Below are 20637 nucleotides of genomic sequence, written 5' to 3'. Positions count from 1 at the left end.
TTTAAAGCGTTTCCATGTTTGTAATTTTATATTATACATTGTAATTTAAGAAGTGAAAATTACACTTCTAAGTGCATACCTTTAAAACCTTTGCTTCTGACCCTAGCAAATTGTTAGTCAGTATTCAGTAAATAATAGACATGCTAATGGTGATTTTATTTATTTGTAACCTCCTCCCTTTTCCCTTTTTGCTTAAGCTTCATTTAATCTCTGTATTGTCCTGAAGATACCTTTATTGTCTACTCACAGTGTATTGCTTTCTCAAGTGGCAATAGCAGTAATATCTTTAATTATTATGTTTTAGCTACCCTAAATTCTTGTCTTCTCTCTTAATGCTGGCAAAAAAAAAAAAAAGTTTTTACTGGCATACAGAATATTTAACTTCCTTCCCCCCTCCCTCCCCTTAAAAATGTTTTTATTGTGGTAAAATATCCATAATATAGAATTTATTGTTTTAACCATTTTTAAGTTCATTGGCCACTAAGTACTTAAATGTTCTTTTAATACACAGGATTGCTGGGGCACCTGGGTGGCCCAGTCGGTTAAGTGTTTTGATTTCAGCTTAGGTCATGACCTCATGGCTTGAGGGTTCGAGCCCCGTGTGCCCCTGTGCTGGCAGTTCAGAGCCTGGAGCCTGCTTCGGATTCTGTGTCTCCCTCGCTCTCTGCCCCTCCCCTGCTCATGCACTCATTCTCTGTCTCTCTCTCAAAAATAAATAAACGTTAAAAAAAAATTAAAACAACAACACAGGATTGCTGTAGCTCATTTTAAAATTTATTTATTTACTTATTTATTTTTGAGAGACAAAGAGAGAGACAGCAAGACAGCATGTGAACAGGGAAGGAGCAGAGAGAGAGAGAGAGAGAGAGACAGACAGACACAGAATGCAAAGCAGGCTCCAGGCTCCGAGCTGTCAGTACAGAGCCTGATGCGGGGCTCAAACTCACGAACTGTGAGATCATGACCTGAGCCGAAGTGGGACGCTTAACCCACTGAGCCACCCAGATGCCCCTGCTGTAGCTCATTTTAGAAATTGGAATATTAAACCCAGTCTGGCAACTCCTCCCCTCCCTTCAGTTTTGGAAATGTGTATAGGTGTTTTTAAAAACTTTTTATCTAGAAATAATTTTTAAGCCTGCAGAACAGTTGTATAAATAGTACCAGGAGCCTCCTTTAACCAGGTTTACAATTAGCTTTTTGCCCTATTTGCTTTATTCTCTTTCAATGTAGTATGCACATGAATTGTTTTTCCCTGAATTTTTTGAGAGTAAGTTGCATACACATAGCCATTTAGTCTTGAATAAGTATGTACTTCCTAAGAACGGAGATATTCTTGTATAATAGTAAATAGCTCCTGGAAATTTAACATTGATACAGTACTTGAATCCAACATCTATCTATATTCCAACTTTGTTAGTTGAGCTGAGTCCAGTGTTTTTTGCTTTCAGTAATGGATCATGTATTGCATTTAATTGTCATGTCTTTCTCGTTTCTTAATTTGGATCAGTTCTTCAGCCTTTTTGGTCTTTAATGGCATTATTTTTATAGAATACAGGCCCATCCCTCTCTTTCCTCCCCTTATAAAATGTTCCTCACTTTTGAGTTTGGTCTGTGTTTCCTCATGATTAGGTTCAGATTATGCAGTTTTGGTTGGAATAGTCCATTCGTGATGTGTCTTTCTCAGGATCTACATCTAGGGGCACACAGTGTTCATCTGCTACTCATTGGTGTTGGTAATTTTAATGACTCAGTCAAGGTGATGTCCAGTTTCTTCACAAGATAGTTCTCTTTTTCCCCTTGCAGTTTATCAGCGGTGATTAAGACCATAAAAATATTCTCTTTTCAACTGGATTTTTCTCATGTAGATTTTGCCTTCACTGATTCTTGCTGAGTTATCTTTTCTGGGTGTTCTCAGTTTCACATGATGGTCTTACACGTTAACTAAGCCTGTGAGCGTGCTTTGGTGAATTTTGTCTTCTGGGTTTCACTGAGATTTTTGTTTCCTTAGATGGTTTCACTGTGATTCTTTTTCTTTTTTTCTTTTTTTTTAAGTTTATTCATTGAGAGAGAGAGAGAGAGAGAGAGAGAGAGAGCGAGCGAGCGAGCGCGCGCAACCGAGCGGGGGATGGGCAGAGAGAGAGAGAGGAAGAGAGAGAATCCCAAGTAGGCTCCGCACTGTCAGCACGGAGCCTGACACAGGGCTTGAACCCACAAAACATGAGATCATGCCCAGAGCTGAAACCAAGAGTTGGATGCTTAACCGACTGAGCCACCCAGGCGCCCCTCAATGTGATTATTTCTTAACCAGATTTGAGTAGGATTGATTTTAACCATTCCTGTAGCAACAGTTTTTTTTTTTTTTTCCTTTATTACATCGTTGTTGGGTTGCTAATGGACTCATAGACTGAAAACTACAGATTGGTAATAAACACACCTAATGTATAATGAATTCATTGTTGTTCTCAGGGCTTGAAATATTAAATAGAATTAGCTGAGTAAGAATGTTCATCAAATATTATTTTACAAAAACCATACATTTTATTAGATCAGTAAGTTGCTTTCTCAGTAATGGTCAGTGTACTGTTAGCCGCATGCTTAATCTTTTGACCGACTTGTGATTTTGAAATTATGAGGACACCAAGATTCAGTTGCTGACTTCTCCAATTTCCCCCACCCAGGGCAAGAGGATTATGACAGATTACGACCGCTGAGTTATCCACAAACAGATGTATTTCTAGTCTGTTTTTCAGTGGTCTCTCCATCCTCATTTGAAAATGTGAAGGAGAAGGTGAGTTGGTCAGATTTTCTTGCCCTGAAAAAGGTGGTCACAGAACTTCTGTTGAGTTGTCCTGAATAGCTTTACAGGCTTGTGGATTAATGCAGGTGTATTTTTTAAAATACCTTTCCTCTAGTGGGTGCCTGAGATAACTCACCACTGTCCAAAGACTCCTTTCTTGCTTGTTGGGACCCAAATTGATCTCCGAGATGACCCCTCTACGATTGAGAAACTTGCCAAGAACAAACAGAAGCCTATCACTCCAGAGACTGCTGAAAAGCTGGCCCGTGACCTGAAGGCGGTCAAGTATGTGGAGTGTTCTGCACTCACACAGGTGAGGACTGTGCCATCCCCATGTTTGTGTACAGTTGGGTCGTTTCTGAGCATTAGGATTTGGGGGTTATTTTTAACAGTGGTCTGCGGTGCTTACGAAAGCTGCCCAGGTCCCATTAGGACCAGCTTCCCAGTGCATGTTCTTTTGCTAGAGGTTCTGTGTTTATGGAGAGAAGTGTTAATCTCTCAGTGAAACTCTTGTGTTGGTGAGCTTCCATACTGTACTGAATCATTTGTAGTGGTCAGGGATTGTGTTAAAAAAAAACAATTTTATGGGAAAGTTCCAGGTTAGCACAGACTTACAAGAGAGGATATGAATGATTTTTCCCCCCAGACACTTAAATTTTTATCTAAATGTATTTGATCTTTTCTCGTCAATTCTGACCATTGACGCTACAGTTTCTGGGGTAGTTCAACTGACATAGGGAATTAATCATAATAATTGAGACTTTCATGTCAGAGAAAGCTGCCTCGGCTATTTTTCAAGCATGTGTTGTAGGGAGTCCGTGCTTTTTTTTAGTTTATTTATTGATTTTGAGAGAGAGAGAAAGAACAAGTGGGGAAGAGGCAGAGAGAGAGAGAGAGAGAGAAGGAGAGAGAGAATCCCTAGCAGGCTCTGTGCCGCAAGCGCAGAGCCTGATGGGGGGCTCCATCCTGCGAACCGTGAGATCGTGACCTGAGTCGAGACCAAGAGCCAAACGCTTAACCAACTGAGCCACCCAGGCGCCCTAGTTGTTCTTAGGTTTTTAGAGACATTCCATCCTCATGTGGTCCTCTTGGTCCCTCTCTTGTCCCTGTCTGAATAATTTAACCGGAGCTACTCTCCTAGTTTGATGGGATGCATCAGATTCTGAGGGTGGGGAGTGGTGCTAGAATATTTAGAGTGAGAGTTGCGACTGGCCTGTGCGCTTTCGCCTTCTCCACCTTCGAGGTGTGCCTGACCAGCCGTCCCTTCTGAGTACTGTTCTGGAGGCAGAGGGAGAGGTTGCGGAGATAGCACAGAACTCTTAAATTCTGGTGGTGCTGGTGCTTTGACATCGGAACAGGGGGCAGATGTGTCTCATTAAAATAGGGCAGGGCTGAAGAGGTTTATTGTAATTACGTTAAGTCCAGTTACGTTTATCATGCTTACATTTGTAGGATTGCGCTTTCTGTCAAGTTTTTAAAAAAGCACTCTGTAACTGAGGCAAATGACCTATAGAATTGCTTATTATGCATGTCCTTAGGCATTTAGTATGGATGGCCTGGACATAATTTAATAATCTCCAATTCAGTGCTAGTTTGGATATTTAAAGATAAAATTGTTACGCTTAGCTGGATGTTCCACAGGATAGTTTCAAGGTCAAAAATCATTCTCCCAAACCCAGTTTTCGTTGGCGGTTCAGTTCTTTTAAAGTCAGAAGATTTTACCTTCCCTCACACATGTAGCACCGACTGAAATTTAAAAAACAAAAAAAGCCTGATGCTTCTGTGTTTTGATACCATCAGAAAAGTGTGTGTGTGTGTGTGTGTGTGTGTGTGTGTGTGTGTGTGTGTGTTGGGCAAGGATCTATGTGGAACATGTGTGTCAGGTTATAACTAACTCTATATGCATCATTTGCATACCCCTGTTCTCTAAATATGGGTTGCTTTTGGGGAGAAATGGAGGTAAATAGACCATGTGGACTCCACTCTAGGTCACTGGTGGAGTTTATTTTAAAGAATTGGATGCTTCCATCTAAGATTTTTTACACTATGAACAAGTTTATATAATAAGTCTGCAGACAGTAGGAATTTGAAAAGGCCTTAGCAACTCCATTTTTCTTACCAGATTTTGAAGATTGGAGAAGTCAAAAGAGAAGATAGAAAATGGGGTGTCTGGTTATGTTTGGGAGATAAGAGCTCAGGACTCCAGATTCTATTTGTTGGTTCCTCTAAGACTGACCTCTTCATGTAATCAGATAGTGGGTAAAGCAAAAATTAGTTTTGTTTTGTAGGGGGTTAGTTGATGTTGTCAATAAGCAAGAAAGGATTTGCTTTTTGGGAAGGGGTGCCCTAGTTTCTCATGGATGTTCTCCTCTTTTCTCCCTTATAAAATGCATTGCCCTTTCTACCCTCCCTGCTTCCTTTTGTATGTGACCGTCAGAGTTTGCTCTGAGACATGTAGAAAGAATTTCATAGGAACTTTACTTTTGTTGACCGTGCCTACTTTGTCAAAGACCTGGAAGAACACTTTTAAACCTCTTTGCTTCTTTTTAAGTACTTCATGTTCTCATTCTTTTTCTGTACCTCATGGAGTGTGTGGGTGCCAGTCCTCTGGGATGCCTAGGGTGGGGTGGAAATACCTGGGGTAGGCCGGGGCTGGCACTCGTTACTGGAGCTGTGTTCCGGGGTTTGGAGAAATTTTTATTTGGGATCGAACCGACTTAAAGAACACGTGAAACCTCTTTGGGTGGTAAACCTGTGGCTTCAGATTTAGGTGAGTTTAGGTGAGTCTAGACCTGGGCCCAAGGTACCAACCATTGCCGCTGAGTCACACTGTCACGTTGGAGTTCTGCCTGAGGTGTAAGTGTATTTCTGCGTCTTAATCCCTGTATATCTGAGAGTGTTCTTTGTTTTCACTCCATGCGTTATGCTCTGATACCCATGCAGACATCTTAAAGCATTGGACTGCTTGCTGAAACTCATTCTAGACCCCGTTCTTTGTTTTCCTATGACTTGGGTGGTGGTTACTTGCTCTAATAACATTACTGAATAACTGAGGTGTATGCTGTTTCTAGAGTCTGTTCTTTAAATTTCTCCCAGTTGGTCCTGTTGAACAATTAAATACACTCTTTCTGAATGCCTGAACCTTACTGTTCTGGGAAACCGATTTACTCTGAAATCCTGATTAATCCCATCCAGATAAGTCATTGAATCTAGAAACATGTAGCATGCCTGTGCGTCTGCCGTTCGTGTCCTTCAGTTATTCAGGGGCTGAATTCACAGAAGCCTGAAACCGTATTAGATTTGGTTCCAGAATGTGTGTGTCCTTCTCATTGGAAATACTGGGGAATTCTGCAAGGCTTACTTATCCAGTGCACCCCGTCTTTTGTTTACATATGCGTTTTTCTCTCCTGGCGTTTTCATTAACACGTTGTAAGATTCGATTTCAAAGCGTGATTGTTTTAGAAGTCAACATCTAACATCTCCATAAAAATTGCTTTCTTGCTTGGTTAACCTTTTTTAAAACGTAAGGAGTTCCTATTTAGTTACCTACTCTCCTATTGATGGGCTTAAGGTTTAGCTTCGTGGCAGTTATTTTTCTCAAGGCGCATTGCTTCTGTGAATTCAGCCCATTTAATCCGGACTGCTATTGTATCTGCTAGTCTTTCTAATCCTCTAACCTGGCTGCTATTCTCTCTCCTCCCCTCTGTCTTGTAGAGAGGTCTGAAGAATGTGTTTGATGAGGCTATCCTAGCTGCCCTCGAGCCTCCGGAAACTCAACCCAAAAGGAAGTGCTGTATATTCTAAACTGTTTTCTCCTTCCCCTCTTTGCTGCTGCTTCCTGTCCCACTACTGTAGAAAGAGCATTTAAAAACAAAGGAATAAAACCATCCTGTTTGAAAGCCTCTGCGTCTTTGTACTCACCACCTGAGAGCAACCTCTGTATTAGTTTTTGATCAAGAATGCAATATCTTATAGAATATTTTTTGTGATTAGTAGTCAAGTTGGACTTGCTTAACTTTCTGCTTCTTGAGTTGCCTGATGCTTAGAGCTTTTTGGTTTGGAATACTATTGCAAAAGGGAACTTGGTCTGGCATTAAGAATGTTCTCTTGGAAAAAATAAGAAGAGTTTTAACACTTCTTAGTTCTAGATGGAGAAAATAACACAAACATCATTTTACTCTTATGATCAATTGTAATTGTACTTGCATGACAAACTATGGAAAAAGGGTGGCCTACTAGTAGAGTGTAACGGGGAAGGGAGGATTCTCGTCTGGTTTTCCTTTGTGCAGTGAAACTTTGTGTTGCTATCGCTTTGGCTGTCTGTGCTGTAGTGGAGTATTTGTCAGTCTGGGGTGGGAAAGGTATTAATGTATCTGCTACTGCTTTATGAAACCATTTGTTACACTATCTTTTAAGAATGGCATCCATTTTAACAGTTGACTTAAGGTTTGTTAATGTTGAGATGTAAAGCTGCCACCTTTATATTTTCCTGCTTCTGATTTTATTGTTGTGAGGGAAACATACAATTGTGGTTGCCTTCAAATTTTGAAATTAAAAATATACAATTGTTTGTATAAATGCCTGATGAAGCTTTATTCCTGTTGCACCGACTGGTTCTAGTTTTACATATGTATCAGGTGCCCACATTTTGCTTCCTTAGCCCCCTGGCTCTGTCCGATTGGTGGGATACAGGGAGTTCAGAGTGAATGTCTTTGACGCAGCCGCAGTAGCCGCTCTCCCTCCATCCCTGCCTGCGCCCTCCATGTAACAAGGATGCCGCTGCCCACTGCCCACTGCCAGCCCTCGCGGTCCTGGTCCATGCTCCGCTGTTTCATTGGGATGCAGAGCTGCTTCACTCGTGTTTATGTGAAATGTTGTAGCGGCATATTACACAGCTCACATTGAATGAGCAAATGACACATGTGGCTTGTTTGCTTCTCGTGACATACATTGGTCTGCAGAAAGCTTTCCCAAAGGACCACTGTCTCATTCATGAATATCTGCTCCTCTGCTCCTGAATTGCTGGATCCTTCCAGTGTCCTGCCTGGACAAAACTTGGTGAAGTGGGGGGGTTGTGTGGAGATTCAGGGTTGTTTTTAACGTTTCGTTCTTTGCCAACTCTCGGGGCTTTGAATGTTTGTAATTTGATCTTTGGCTTCAGTATACTGAAAATCAGACTGCCCCTTTTTTTTCTTTCTGCCCCTTTTCAGAAAGGCCTAAAGAATGTATTTGACGAAGCGATATTGGCTGCCCTGGAGCCTCCAGAACCGAAGAAGACCCGCAGGTGTGTGCTGCTATGAACATCTCCAGAGCCCTTTCCGCACAGCTGGTGTCAGCGTCGTACTAAAAGCAATGTTAAATCAAACTAAAGATTGAAAATTAAAATTCGTTTTTGCAATAATGACAAATGCCCTGCACCTACCCACATGCACTCGTGTGAGACAAGGCCCGTAGGTATGGTCCCCGTCCCCCTCTCAGTACTAGTTAATTTGAGTAATTGTGTATTGTCAGAAAAGCGGTTAGTACTAGTTTTTGTTCTGTCGTTTCAAAAAAAAAAATTTTTTTTTTTGTTTTGTTTTGTTTTTGTTTAAAAGCAAGGCATGCTTGTGATGACTCTGTAACAGACTAATTTGGGCTGTTGAAGCTGCTCCCGGGGCTCCATCCACTCTGGAGAATAATCCGGGACATTTAGGGGTTTTGGTTTTGTTTTTGTTCTTTTTGTTTTTGTTTTTTTCTTTTTTTTGGGGGGGGGGAGTGTGTGTGGGGTTTGTTTTTATTTAGTCATGTTTTTTAAATTCAGTAACCATTGGACAGCCCTTAAGGGGAGGAGGATGGATTGACTCCACATTCCACTTCCTAGATCTAGTTTAGAACACTTGTCCCCCACCTGGTGCTCTTAGGAAGGAGTATAGTAAATGCCTCATTTAATAACATACTCCTTTTTGAAAGTTGCCTTTCTCTCCACCCTTGAGTAGGTCTAGTACTTGATGAAACTCATGAAAGCGGGTGGAACCTGTCTTGCCCCTCCTCTTTTCTAGGATGCACTCTATATGTGACTGTGACTTTCAAGGAAATTTGTTTGCCATTTGCTGATTTTTTTTTTTTTTTGAAGTTAATTTCTAACTTCGTTCACTGATAAATGAAGAAAAGTATTGCACCTTTTGAAATACACCAAATGGATTGAGTACCTAATTAAAAAACGTTTTTTTCCCTGTCAGTCATTGTCTTACATGCTTAGCGTAGATGTCCAGCTTAATGGCGTATGATACGGTGTTCCTAGAACACAGCCGGAGACCTGGTAGATCGAGGAAGTGTGAGGGGTGGTGTTAGAAGACAGATGTCTGTGGAATGATGCACATCCTCTTTCAGGTTGGAGGATGGAGACAGACCTGCTTCATGAAGAAGCTGGGGGTGCGGGTGGGGGTGGGGAGGACATTTAACAACGTGGGGACCAGTCAGGGGAATCCCCTTATTTCTGTTTCGCATACGAGGAACCCTAGAGTAGCTAGTTAAGGCTCTCTAGTTTAGTAAAAAAAAAAAAAAATCATGGAGTCTTATGAAGACTCTTCATAAGTGTTAATGGGGATTTTATCTGCTTATTTTGGTTGCAGTTCCCAATTTTTAAAAATGTTTAGGTAATCTTCTCCGCCTCCCCCAAATCCTAATTCTTGTAGATTCATTAGTGTCGAACCAATGCTTTCACATGTCTCAATTCTTTGTACATGCGTTCTTTTCAGATGTATTAAACAAACAAAAAACCCTTCACAAGCCAGCCTGGGGGTTGTTCTTTTCCCTCCGCCTCTTTTTAGATACTTAGGAGCGGGAACTGGACGCTTAGTAACATCAGTTTCTAACAAATTATGGGATGAGATTTTAAAGTTTTATTTATTGATTTTTATGTACTTTTTAAAATTTCCTTTCTGGCCTTCAGGTCGGTGCCTTCTACCCTGAGTTTGGCAGGTGCCCTGCAGACTCCTTCTCTTTAAAACCAAGTGGGTGCATAGCGGTCCTTAGCGAGGGTGACGCTCAGGAAGCCCACCGCTCATGTTGTCGGGAGGGAATGGCAGCACACCTGTCTTCATCCGTCGGTTAATTGGGAAGCAGCCAGTTTTCTTCCCAAGTTTTCCGTTTTAGTGCTTTTCAGACCTTGTTAACTTACTGGAGTGCACCTTGAGCAGTGAGTATTTAAAAGCCTTCCGTGTATTTCTAGAATGCGGCCAAGTTGGAGAACCCATTGCTCCTAGATTGTTACCCAAACTGCTTCCATCAGATTCCAGATTCTGTACTGTGAATCTTTTTTTTTTTTTTTTAAATTTTTAATGTTTTTTTTTTTTTTGAGAGAGAGACAGAGACAGAGAGAGACAGTGCAAGTGAGGGAGGGGCAGAGAGAGAGGGAGACACAGAATCCGAAGCAGGCTCCAGGCTCTGAGCTGTCAGCACAGAGCCTGATGCGGGGATTGAACTCATGAACTGTGTGATCATGAAGTCGGACGCTCAACCGACTGAGCCACCCAGGCGCCCCTGTACTGTGAATCTTAACATGGGACACATTTTCTTTAAGTGATAGGAATGATTCATTACTTTAAGGGCATTCTGCTGAACTGTATGAGAATCTTCGGAACTAAGAGCTGTTAGTAAAGTGTAACCTCGTTTTGGTAGTCTTCTAAGTGAAGTCATGTTTGGCTTGATTCCATGCTCTTCTGGAGCTAGGCTGGGTGGGTTGGCTGGGAAGGGCTAGGAAGAGGCGGGTCTAAGCTTTACTGTTTTAACCAACGTGTCGTACTTACTCCATGTCGACCATGCTAGGGAGAGGGACCTGGATCGTGCTCTGAGACCCTAGGGAGCAGGGACTGTATGTCTCTTGTTCTTAGTACAGTGGCATATAGATCTATCCTGAAAATTGCTGTATCCCTGGCTGAGAGTAGTGTTTGACATATGAGAGATGGCTTTAAAAATAGTCATTGGATGGTACACGATTTCATAAATGAATGAGTGAATGAAATAAAGCAGCTCATGTAGTTGTGTCAGTGAAATATCTGTACATCAAAACAAAAAAGACAAGGGGTTTGATTGAAGCTAACATGGTTTCTAATTAAATATTTTTAATTTGGCTTTCACGTATCAGAAGAAATGGGTGGCGAATGGATGAAGCTAACGTTGTTTTCTATTTAAATACTGTTTTCTGTTTGACTTGTCTGCTATGTTATCTTTGTTTGGTGACTGACACTACTCAGGGAGTGTGATCTAGATGTTGGAAAAGGGTTATCTAAAACAGTCCTTTGCAGACTTAGCTTGTGGCAAGGTGTACAATGTTTAGGCCAGTAGGACACTAATACATCACTGGTTTTCCAAAATACCAGTATTTTACCAAAGGTGTCAGAAATATGTTCTGTAGTTTGTTAAAATTGTGCCCTTTGAGCTGGATTTTATGCCAGGAAGGGTACGTATTCCAAGGGCGAAGAGAGGATAATGGTATGAAAGCACCAATTACAATATTTCCTTTATTCTAAGATGTATTTGTCCTCCTTTTTTTTTAAAAGATTTTAAAGTTTTTACTTACTTGTTTGCTTACTTATTTTGAGAGAGAGCGTGAGTAGGGCAGGGGGAGAAAGAAAGGAAGAGAGAGAGACAGAGACAGAGACAGAGACAGAGACAGAGAATCCCAAGCAGGCTCTGCACTGTCAACATGGAGCCTGACATGGGGCTCAAATTCAAGAAACAGATCATGATCTGAGGCAAAAGCGAGAGTCAGATACTTAACTGACTGAGCCACCCGGGCACCACCCCCCCTTATTTTAAAAGTTTATTTTGAGAGAGAGAGAGAGAGAGAGAGAGGGAGTGTGAGTGTGCTGGGGGAAGGGGCAGAGAGGGAGGGAGAATCCCAGGTAGGCTCCATGCTGTCAGCAAGGAGCCCAGCTCGGGGCTCGATTTCACAGATCATGAGATCATGACCTGAGCTGAAATCAAGAGGCAGACACTTAACCAACTGAGCCATCTAGACGCCCCTGTTTAAATACTTCTAAGTTTACATAGTATATTACTTTGAGTTTTTTCCAAAGTGCCCTACCTTTTTTTTGAAGCTCCATTTTATTAGCTTTTGCTAATGTTACATTACAAACCACCGTAATTCTCTGGCTTACCACAAATTTATTTTTTTCTCACTAATGGGTCAAGTGGGCTTTGCCTCCAGGCTTCATTTTCAGATTGGGCTCCGCTCGGTCCATGCCTCTCCTGCTGGAGCCTGACTCCAGAGAGCAGTAGCTGCCTAAGAGTGCACTTCTCATGGTGAGCCTGGTAAGCGAAAGGGGTGCAAGGTCAAACACATTTAATTTCTCATACTTCATTGTACAGATGATTCAATACAGCCAGACCCAAAGTCAGTGCCACTTATTCATTCATTTATTGATATATTCATTCATTTATATATAGTAAATTCAAAAATAGTTTTTTAAAAAGCACTTAATAAGGTTTTGAATATATAGCAGAGATAAAATAGATGTGGGATCCTGACTTCTAGTTGGAATTTTCCTTGCAAATTTGATAGCTGCCTTTGTTTGTTTGTTTGTTTTGAATAAGCATTTGGTCTCATTGCCCTTAGAATGGCTATCAAGACAGTGACAGTCTTGCCTGTGTGCGTGTGCCCATGGCACACATCCATCAGAGAAGTTACTGGGGCGGGACAACCCTAAGCCAGCGTGCCCTTCAGCAGGTAGCTTCCACTCTCCTGGCCTCTTAACTGTAAGATAATTATGCATTTAGTTATCGTTGGGGTCTCAGATGCAAGTCAAGTGCCTGGTTGGTCAACACTTAATGGAAAACTTAAACAAAATTCCTCTGAGATTCTGAAACTAGTTATGGAGTGGGGGCCTGGGGATCGATTTAGTTTCTGAAAGCTTCCAGTGTAGAACCTTGGTTAGATATGTTAGGACCAGTGCACACCTCAGAGGTTCTTAACTCTGGCTGTGTACATGTCAGTTAGGGAGCTAATTTTTTTTTTTTTTAATTAAAAAAAATTTTTTTTTTTAACGTTTATTTATTTTTGAGACAGAGAGAGACAGAGCATGAACGGGGGAGGGGCAGAGAGAGGGGGAGACACAGAATCGGAAGCAGGCTCCAGGCTCTGAGCGGTCAGCACAGAGTCCGACGCGGGGCTCGAACTCACGGACCGCGAGATCGTGACCTGAGCTGAAGTCGGACGCTTAACCGACTGAGCCACCCAGGCGCCCCAGGTTGCTAATTTTTTAAGGGAAAATAATGCCTGGAGCCATTTTAGGTGATCTCTGGAGATAGGGTCACTTAAATTTATTACTTAACATTTTTTTCAAATTATATTTTGAGATACATATATTTGAAATATATATTTCAGATTATAATTCTTCAAATTATATATTTTAAATCTCACCAGATTGTTTTAGTGTTCCACCAGGTTTGAGAACGATGTCACTAAATGATCTCTTAAAGTTTATTTATATCTGACATGAATTTTAGAGTAATTTTGGGCCACAGTCCTTTACAGTTTCATCTGTTCTTTGAGGAAAGAGATTTTCCAAACTGTGGTTCCAACTAGCATTCAGTTCTTGACTCCTTAACCAGAAAAGAACGTGTACAGAGTTCATAGTTATGTAATTTATTGGTGAACTGGCACTGAGATAGTTTGGGGCAGACTCCTAAGTAATTAAAGTTCTTAGGCAGCAATGTGAAGAGCAGAGATTTGAGTTGTAGAGATCAGCTAGGGTTTTCTAACTCAAAGCTAGAATGTAGGTGGCTGTATTTCCCTGATAATTTCAAGACAAGTATAGTTCCACTGGAGACTGATATCTTTTTTGTTCTCCTCAGGAATATTCCAGTTCATCTGTAGAGAGTACACTAGATCATATTCCAGATACTGTAAAGTTAGTACTGGAAATGAGTATTGAAGTTATTGATGGAATTTGAAGTTATTCCAACAGATGAAATTGGACTTCCAGGAGATAAATAAAGTCTCTTGTTAACTTAAAAACAAGGTCAGGGTCACTTTGTTTCTCTGCTCTGCTGCAGATGTCCCATGTCCGACCCCCTTCTGCCTTACTTGTCAGACCCTTTTTTGGGGCAGGATGTGAGTCAGTGTTAATGTGGCTTTATTTCTCCCTTTTGTCAGTGAATGCTTAGTTCCGGGTGGATCTAAGTCTGAGTGATTTAACAGGTAGCTGCTCCCTTTGTATTCTCGCTTGATATTAATGAATTAACATTTGATTGGGTAAGGTCTTAGTTTCTGTGTCTTGTTTTGTGGTTGGGCTGTAAATTGGTGCAGTCACATGGCCCGTCTTCTCAGGGGCAGGAACTAGAGAGGGGTTTGCAGATACTCAGTGCTTTTGAGCCATAAGCACTGTTCTTTTTTAACTCCCTGATCATAGCCTCAAAAAGGTGGGAGAGCTCGTGCCGGTACCATGCCATCTATTTCTTGTCTTATAAACAACTTGCTGGGAGCCGCTTTTAACTCTGGCCCCTCTGCTCTTCCCAGGAGCTTCCAGGATTGTTGAGATTAGCTCCACCTAGCTCCACCTAGTGGTGGACTTAAGTTAAAACTCTAGTGGTTGAATCTACAGTGCATTCTACCTAATACCTGGACACTACTCATTATGGAGTTCTGATAGATGGCGGAAGAGTGAGGAGGTGGTGGTGAGGCAGAAGGCAGTAGGGGCCAAGTCAGTACACTGATGGACTTGGGGAGACTCTGAATTATCTAGGAGAGATACTTAATCGGAATTTGAAATTCAGGATGGTGTCTACTATAGGGGAATAATTGCCCTGAGTCTTGACTCTGGCCTTACTAGCCATGTGATCTTGGAGAAGTCTGTGTGAATGCCTCTGAGCTCCATTTGCTTCCTCTGTAAATTAGGAATAATGGTAATATCCATCTCAGGGGTGAATGTGAGGATTGAATGAGATCATCATATAGGTGAACATATTTTGTAAATGCAAAAGTGCTGTGAAAATACTAACAGCCACCAGATTCGCATTGCAGTGGGAAGAATTTACCTTGTGTGTGATACCATTGTTGACACGCTACTGAGTATATATTGGAGATTTTATGTTTTAGAAATTTTGGGGTGTAGATTGAGTACTTATAGAACTAGGGTGTTAGGGCTCAAGGTAGTTTAGAGCTTTCTTTAAGAACCTAAGACCCAGGGGTGCCTGGGTGGCTCAGTCGGTTAAGCATCTGACTTCGGCTCAGGTCATGATCTCATGGTTTATGGATTCGAGCCCCGCATCAGGCTCTCTGCTGATAGGGTAGAGCCTGGAGCCTGCTTCAGATTCTGTGTGTGTGTGTGTGTGTGTGTGTCTGTGTGTGTCTGTGTGTGTCTGTGTGTGTCTGTGTGTGTCTGTGTCTGCCCCTCCGTCTGTGTGTCTCTCTTTCTCTCGAATAAATAAACAACAAGCACCTAAGACCCTCTGCTGCTCCCACTCGTGCACGTGTGCTCACTCACTTGCTGTCTCTCAAAATAAAAAAACTTTAAAAAAAAAAAAGAGCCAGAGATGGTGTCTCTCCCAAGCTTTTTAATGTTATAGAAGTACTTCATGTGCACAGTTTGTAGTATCCAAAGAACTCTAGATGCTTCACCTCTGAAATTGCTTTGTCTTTTTAGGACATCTGGGAGACAAGGCAACAGTCCTCTGAAGAGCAGGTCAGCTGTGCAGTTTCCCCTGTGTCCCAGAATTACCAGGACTGGTGTTTTAGGTTGGCCAAATCTCTGAAGCTAGCATGAGAGTCTTGCTGGTTCAAACCAGTTTGTGAACATCAAGGGATAAGAAATGTTCGGAAGACATATTACGTTAAGAACCACAAATCTCCCAAAGACTTTTGTGTAAAGTTAGTTTAACAGACGTTTGTTTAGTACTGAGGCCCTCTGTTAGATAGGAAGGTAGGTGAGGTTGGTTCTAGTAAGAATGAAAGTAAAGGAGGGTAACTGAATATACCAGAAGGGAAGAAAAATTACATCTCATGGTGTGTATTGTTGGTGGGAGGTGGGGGACAGATGAAAGCAACTCAGGAAAGGCTTCTTGAGAACGGTGACATTTTAGTTGTACTTTAAAAGATCTGGCACGGGCATGCAGAGATACATGGGGTGGGGTGAGGACAGGTGGATGCGTGTGGGTTTCTGGGTGGAGGGAATGTGAACAGAGATGGGAGACACCTGGCATGTTGATGGCGGACCCAGGAGCCCTGCCGTGGGATAGGTATAATATGAAAGAAGGTAGTTTTTCAGGGCCCCTTATAAATGAGTGAGTGAGCTAAAGAAGGAGAGAACATTAATCACACTCAGGGCTCTGTTCTAATTACTGGGGATCGTGAAGAAACAGTCCACACTCTGGTGAAAGAACAGCTGTGTTTATTGAGCACTTACTGTGTGCTTTGCACCATGTTAAACCCTCAGTATTGTCACATCTAGCCCTCACAACAGTCTGTTGAGATTTGTACTACAAGTATCTTCATTTTATAGATAAGGACTCTGAGACTCCATAATTGCTTAAAGTCTCCAGCCAGAGCTGGAACTCAGATCTATCTGTCTGATTCTGGAACCTGTGTGCTTAGCCGTTTATATCTTGTGAAAATAAATGTATGTGACTAGTTACAATACTGAAATTGTAGTTGAAGCACCATATAATGCCCAGAGCAAGCATAGCAGTATGAAAGTCTTCATCTACAGTGGCAGGGTAATTGGGAAGGAGCTTTTTGGGGAAGGTGAATTTAGGAGCAGTTGTAGCATGAGAGAAAGATCCCCTTTTCCTTCGTGTAGCTTTAGAGGATCCTGAGGTGCCTTTGGATTTGGGTAGTCTGCCCCTAGTGTCTTTGTTCAGCTGCCCTAGCTCTGAGTTAGCAGAGCAGGGTTTGTTGATGAGAACGCTGGACCTTAGTGAGTACTCGAGGCTAGGGGGATGAGGAGAGTGTCAGTTCTGAAACCGAGCATCCTTTCTGTTTTCTCCTTACCATCCCGCAGGATGGCCTTTAGAATGGCACCATTGTATATTCCATATATCTAAGATGGGCCTGATTAGGAGAAAGAAACCTCATTATTAGGCAACAGAATCTCATTAGCTTTAACCAAACAAAGGGAGGTGGTTGGGCTTCTGGAGCTCCATCTTCTCAGGGGTCAGGGGTCTCCACACTGTTTTGAGTTTAGGTAGTAGACTCAGAAGCTTCAGATCCTGTTAGGATTAGTGATTTCACTTGATCCTCAATACAACGCTGCAGGGGAGGTGGGATAGAGGATACCATTTGTCCGATGGCAAGACTGAGGTTAAACAGCTTGTCATTGTGATAGAAAATGCAAGCCTGGCTTTGGATTTGAGTTTTGGCTCTGTCGCCAACTTGACCTTTGACCTTAGGCAAGTAACTTAAAACCTTCTGAGCCTTGCATTCTCCTCTGTGAAATGGAAATAGCGCTACTGTACCTTGAGTTGGGAGGGTTAAATGTAAACTGCATGCAAAAAGCACTGCTTGCAAGTAGGAGGTACTAGGCAGTAAATGGAATGGATGGAAACTGTCATCACCATTCTCATCCTCATCAGCTCTCTTCAAACCAGGGCTAGAGAACTCTGTTGGCTTCTGGGTCTTAGGCTGCTGTGCAAGTGAGCGGCCCTCAGCCCCACTGCCAGGAATAGGATGAGACTTTCAGGGAGCTTGAGAGTCTATCTTCCTCTCTCTTACAGCTCTGTGATAGGCCTGGCCATTTGTTGGGAGCTCCAGACCCCGCATTGGAGCCGCATTGTCAACCTCCGGGACCCCCTTTGTAAAGCTTTGTGAGGTCTGCAGTTGGTCTGGGAGAGAGAGTTTGGGCTTGATTATGAATCTCTTACTCCCTGAAGAGCTGTCCCCTTTCCTCCCTAACTTGAGGACTTCACACCTGTTTTGATGTTAGGGAGTTTGGTGCATCCCTTGGCAGCTAGTGAAGGTGGGCAGCCACTGTGAATTCCTCACTTGCCTCATGCCAGAATGACTTCACTCCGGGGTGCTGAGTTTGCAGAAATTTCCCTGTCTTAGATGCCAGTTTGTTCTAAGACTGGTCTTTCCTTAGCCCACAGGGATCTTGGCCCCTGGTAGATGTAGCGTGACTGAATGGAGTCCTGTTTTTGCTTTTGGCTTGCATTATGGTGTTCGGTGTTCTCTCCCATTTCTCCCGTGGTAGTAATATAGCTCTCTGGATTAGGAGTTGGAAACCCAGGTTCCAGTTGGGGCATTAGTTTCCTTGGACAACTAGGTATACCTCTTTGAGCCTCAGTTTCCTCATGTGGAGATAAAAATGGTTTTCTTTTCCTTTTCGGTTTGTGTCTTTCTAGCAGTAAACCTCTCTTCTTCCAAATAAAATCTTACAGAGGGACCCATGAGGGAAACAGAAAAGATGTCCTATGGAACAGAGATGCTGTGATTGAAGCCAGCCCAGCAGTGTCATTCCCCTCCTGCTTCCTTGTCCCAAACACAGATGCACACACTCTCTGCCCCCCTGTGGGACTTCTAGGGCTCTGCCAACAGGTGTGAACGTCGCTGGTACAGGATTATCTCTATAGCTCTAAGAATTTTTTTGCTGTTGACAGGTAGTTGGTAAAAATCTGTCAAACCTATATATGAAATGTACAAGTATACTATTGAGTCTTCAAGAAGAATTAGATTTTCATTGATATATTTGAGAGATTTTAAAATATGGTTCAGTCTGTAATGTTTTAATATATTGCCATATCCAGTAAAGATTGACTTAATTTTTGCTCGTAGGATAGATATGGTTCTTAAGAGTGGCAGATACCGTATTTCCCTCTCTTAGGGATCACTTCCTTCTGGGAATATCAGTACAATCCAAGAATTAATATAATTTAGTAGCAAAACTAGATCCTTTTACAGATACCTCTCTTACGAGTATCCTGGCGTTCTCCATTACAGTTTATATAAAGCAGATAGAACATTTGCTGTTGTTTGTGTTTTGGGAATCATTCTAGTGCCAGTTTCATAATAAGGGATCTAGGAATATTGAATACGGGAAAAACATACTTTGGAGTAGAGGGATCTAAATTTGAGTTAGACTGTTAATAGCTAGCTGTGTTTGAGCAAACTCCTTTGGCTTTTCAGTCTACCTCTTTAAATTGAGCCAGTAATATCTACTAACCTTTTGCAGAATTGCCATAAGGATTAGGGGATCATGTATCTTCAACCCCCAGTGAACATACAGTTAGAAAGGATGAAGATTGGTCTATTAGGGGATTCTTTTGATAGAAAAGCGTCCGATTTTATGTTCGTGGTTGCAAAATGGTAAATCACCCCATGTTGATTTACTCTTTGGTATTTGCTCATGTCCGGGAACATTTGTTTATATTGTGCCCATTTTGCACGAGGCAGTATAGAGTAATAATTAGGAACATGGACTCTAGAGCCAGGCTGCCTGGGTTTGAATCTTGGCTCCATTGTTTACCTGCTCTGTGATCTTGGGCAAGTTTTTTAACTTTGATATTTTTCTTGTGGGGATGTTAGTAATACCTATCTCCTCTGGAGTTTATTAAAAGTAGGATGGAAAATCCATATTCAATCTTGTAGAAGGAGAAAAGTTAGAGTGCAGTCAGAGAGAGGGTCTGGTAGTATGGTCCCAGTGATGCAGCTAGAAATGTAGCAAGTGGCTAGCTAGTCTGACCCTAACAGCGTATTTCTACTTCTGGTCATAGATCTCTTCTCTACCTTACTTGGGTGTATTGTTTGATGGTTCGTTAAACAGATCAGTGTTCACGATCGCAGGTTTTCAGGGCAGGTTTTGTAAACTTAGGAGAGATCTAAGGCTAAAGCGGGTGCTTACTCAAAGTCGCATACAACACATTTAGCGGCAGAACCGATCTAGATGGTGTATACAGTCTAGGACTTTGTTCCTGTTTCACAACAGAGGATGCTCACTTTTTTTTTTTTTTTTTTTTTTTTTTTTTTAAAATTTTTTTTCAACGTTTATTTATTTTTGGGACAGAGAGAGACAGAGCATGAACGGGGGAAGGGCAGAGAGAGAGGGAGACACAGAATCGGAAACAGGCTCCAGGCTCTGAGCCATCAGCCCAGAGCCCGACGCGGGGCTCGAACTCACGGACCGCAAGATCGTGACCTGGCTGAAGTCGGACGCTTAACCGACTGCGCCACCCAGGCGCCCTGAGGATGCTCACTTTTTAAGAAGACTGGATTTGCAGTTCTTGTTATGAAGAGTAGCAGAACTTAGTATTTATTACATTATAGGAAAACAGGAAATCTGTAGCCATGAGGGAGTTTTTCCCAGAGGATGTGGACCATCAGACTCTACCTAAGTACAAGGAAGACTGTAAGTGAGGGCAACAGTCGGGCAGTGCTTTCAGCTTTTGAGCTGTTTCAGAGAAACCGTTATCGAGCCAGGGCTTGCCGCAGAGTGTGTGTTCCTGTCGTCTTGTTCAGTGGGTCTGACTTGTGATGACATTATTCCCAAGTGATACACATGCTGTTTCCATAACAGTAGTGAGAGCTTATTCATACCCGTTTTTCAGGAGATGTAGGCTCAGAGTAACTTGCCCAAGCCAAAGCTTCACAATGATGAAACCATGATTCAGCTCGAGATCGATCTGATTCCAAAGCCGGTGTGTTTCCCACGATTTGTGCTGCCCCTCAAAATGTGAATGAATATTCCCAGAAGGGTAGGAGGACCTCTGTAAAAAGAGAAAAGATGAGAACTGGAGGCAGGCGGCGTCTCTCCTGTTTTTCTTTCCTAGAGTCCGTGGGTGTGTGGGTGCCTGCAGAATGGGTTCCTTAAGGTAGGAAGACAGAGTAGCCACCCTTTGGAGGCAGAGGCTACCCAGGACTTGAGGGGAGG

At 42.3% G+C, this 20637-nt stretch overlaps 1 protein-coding gene across 3 annotated transcripts in view; it reads left to right on the top strand.

Annotated features, from left to right (window-relative positions):
- Nucleotides 1–9565, top strand: part of CDC42 (cell division cycle 42) — a 51242-nt gene extending 41677 nt beyond the window's left edge. For 2 of the 3 annotated variants that reach the window (XM_047870065.1, XM_047870066.1), the window contains exons 4-6: nt 2679–2788; nt 2913–3110; nt 8008–9565. In XM_047870065.1, the coding sequence (XP_047726021.1) occupies nt 2679–2788; nt 2913–3110; nt 8008–8097 (398 nt within the window). In that variant the 3' untranslated portion in view covers nt 8098–9565. Of the gene's footprint in view, nt 1–2678; nt 2789–2912; nt 3111–6511; nt 7713–8007 lie in introns of those variants that run through there. The other variant, XM_047870064.1, reaches the window with a different exon arrangement.
- Nucleotides 9566–20637: the final 11072 nt, after the last annotated feature.

Source organism: Prionailurus viverrinus, chromosome C1 (genome assembly GCF_022837055.1).
Source record: "Prionailurus viverrinus isolate Anna chromosome C1, UM_Priviv_1.0, whole genome shotgun sequence".
Lineage (NCBI taxonomy): Eukaryota > Metazoa > Chordata > Mammalia > Carnivora > Felidae > Prionailurus > Prionailurus viverrinus.
The sequence above is the reverse complement of the archived record's forward strand: the minus strand, read 5'-3'. Positions and strand labels throughout refer to the sequence as shown.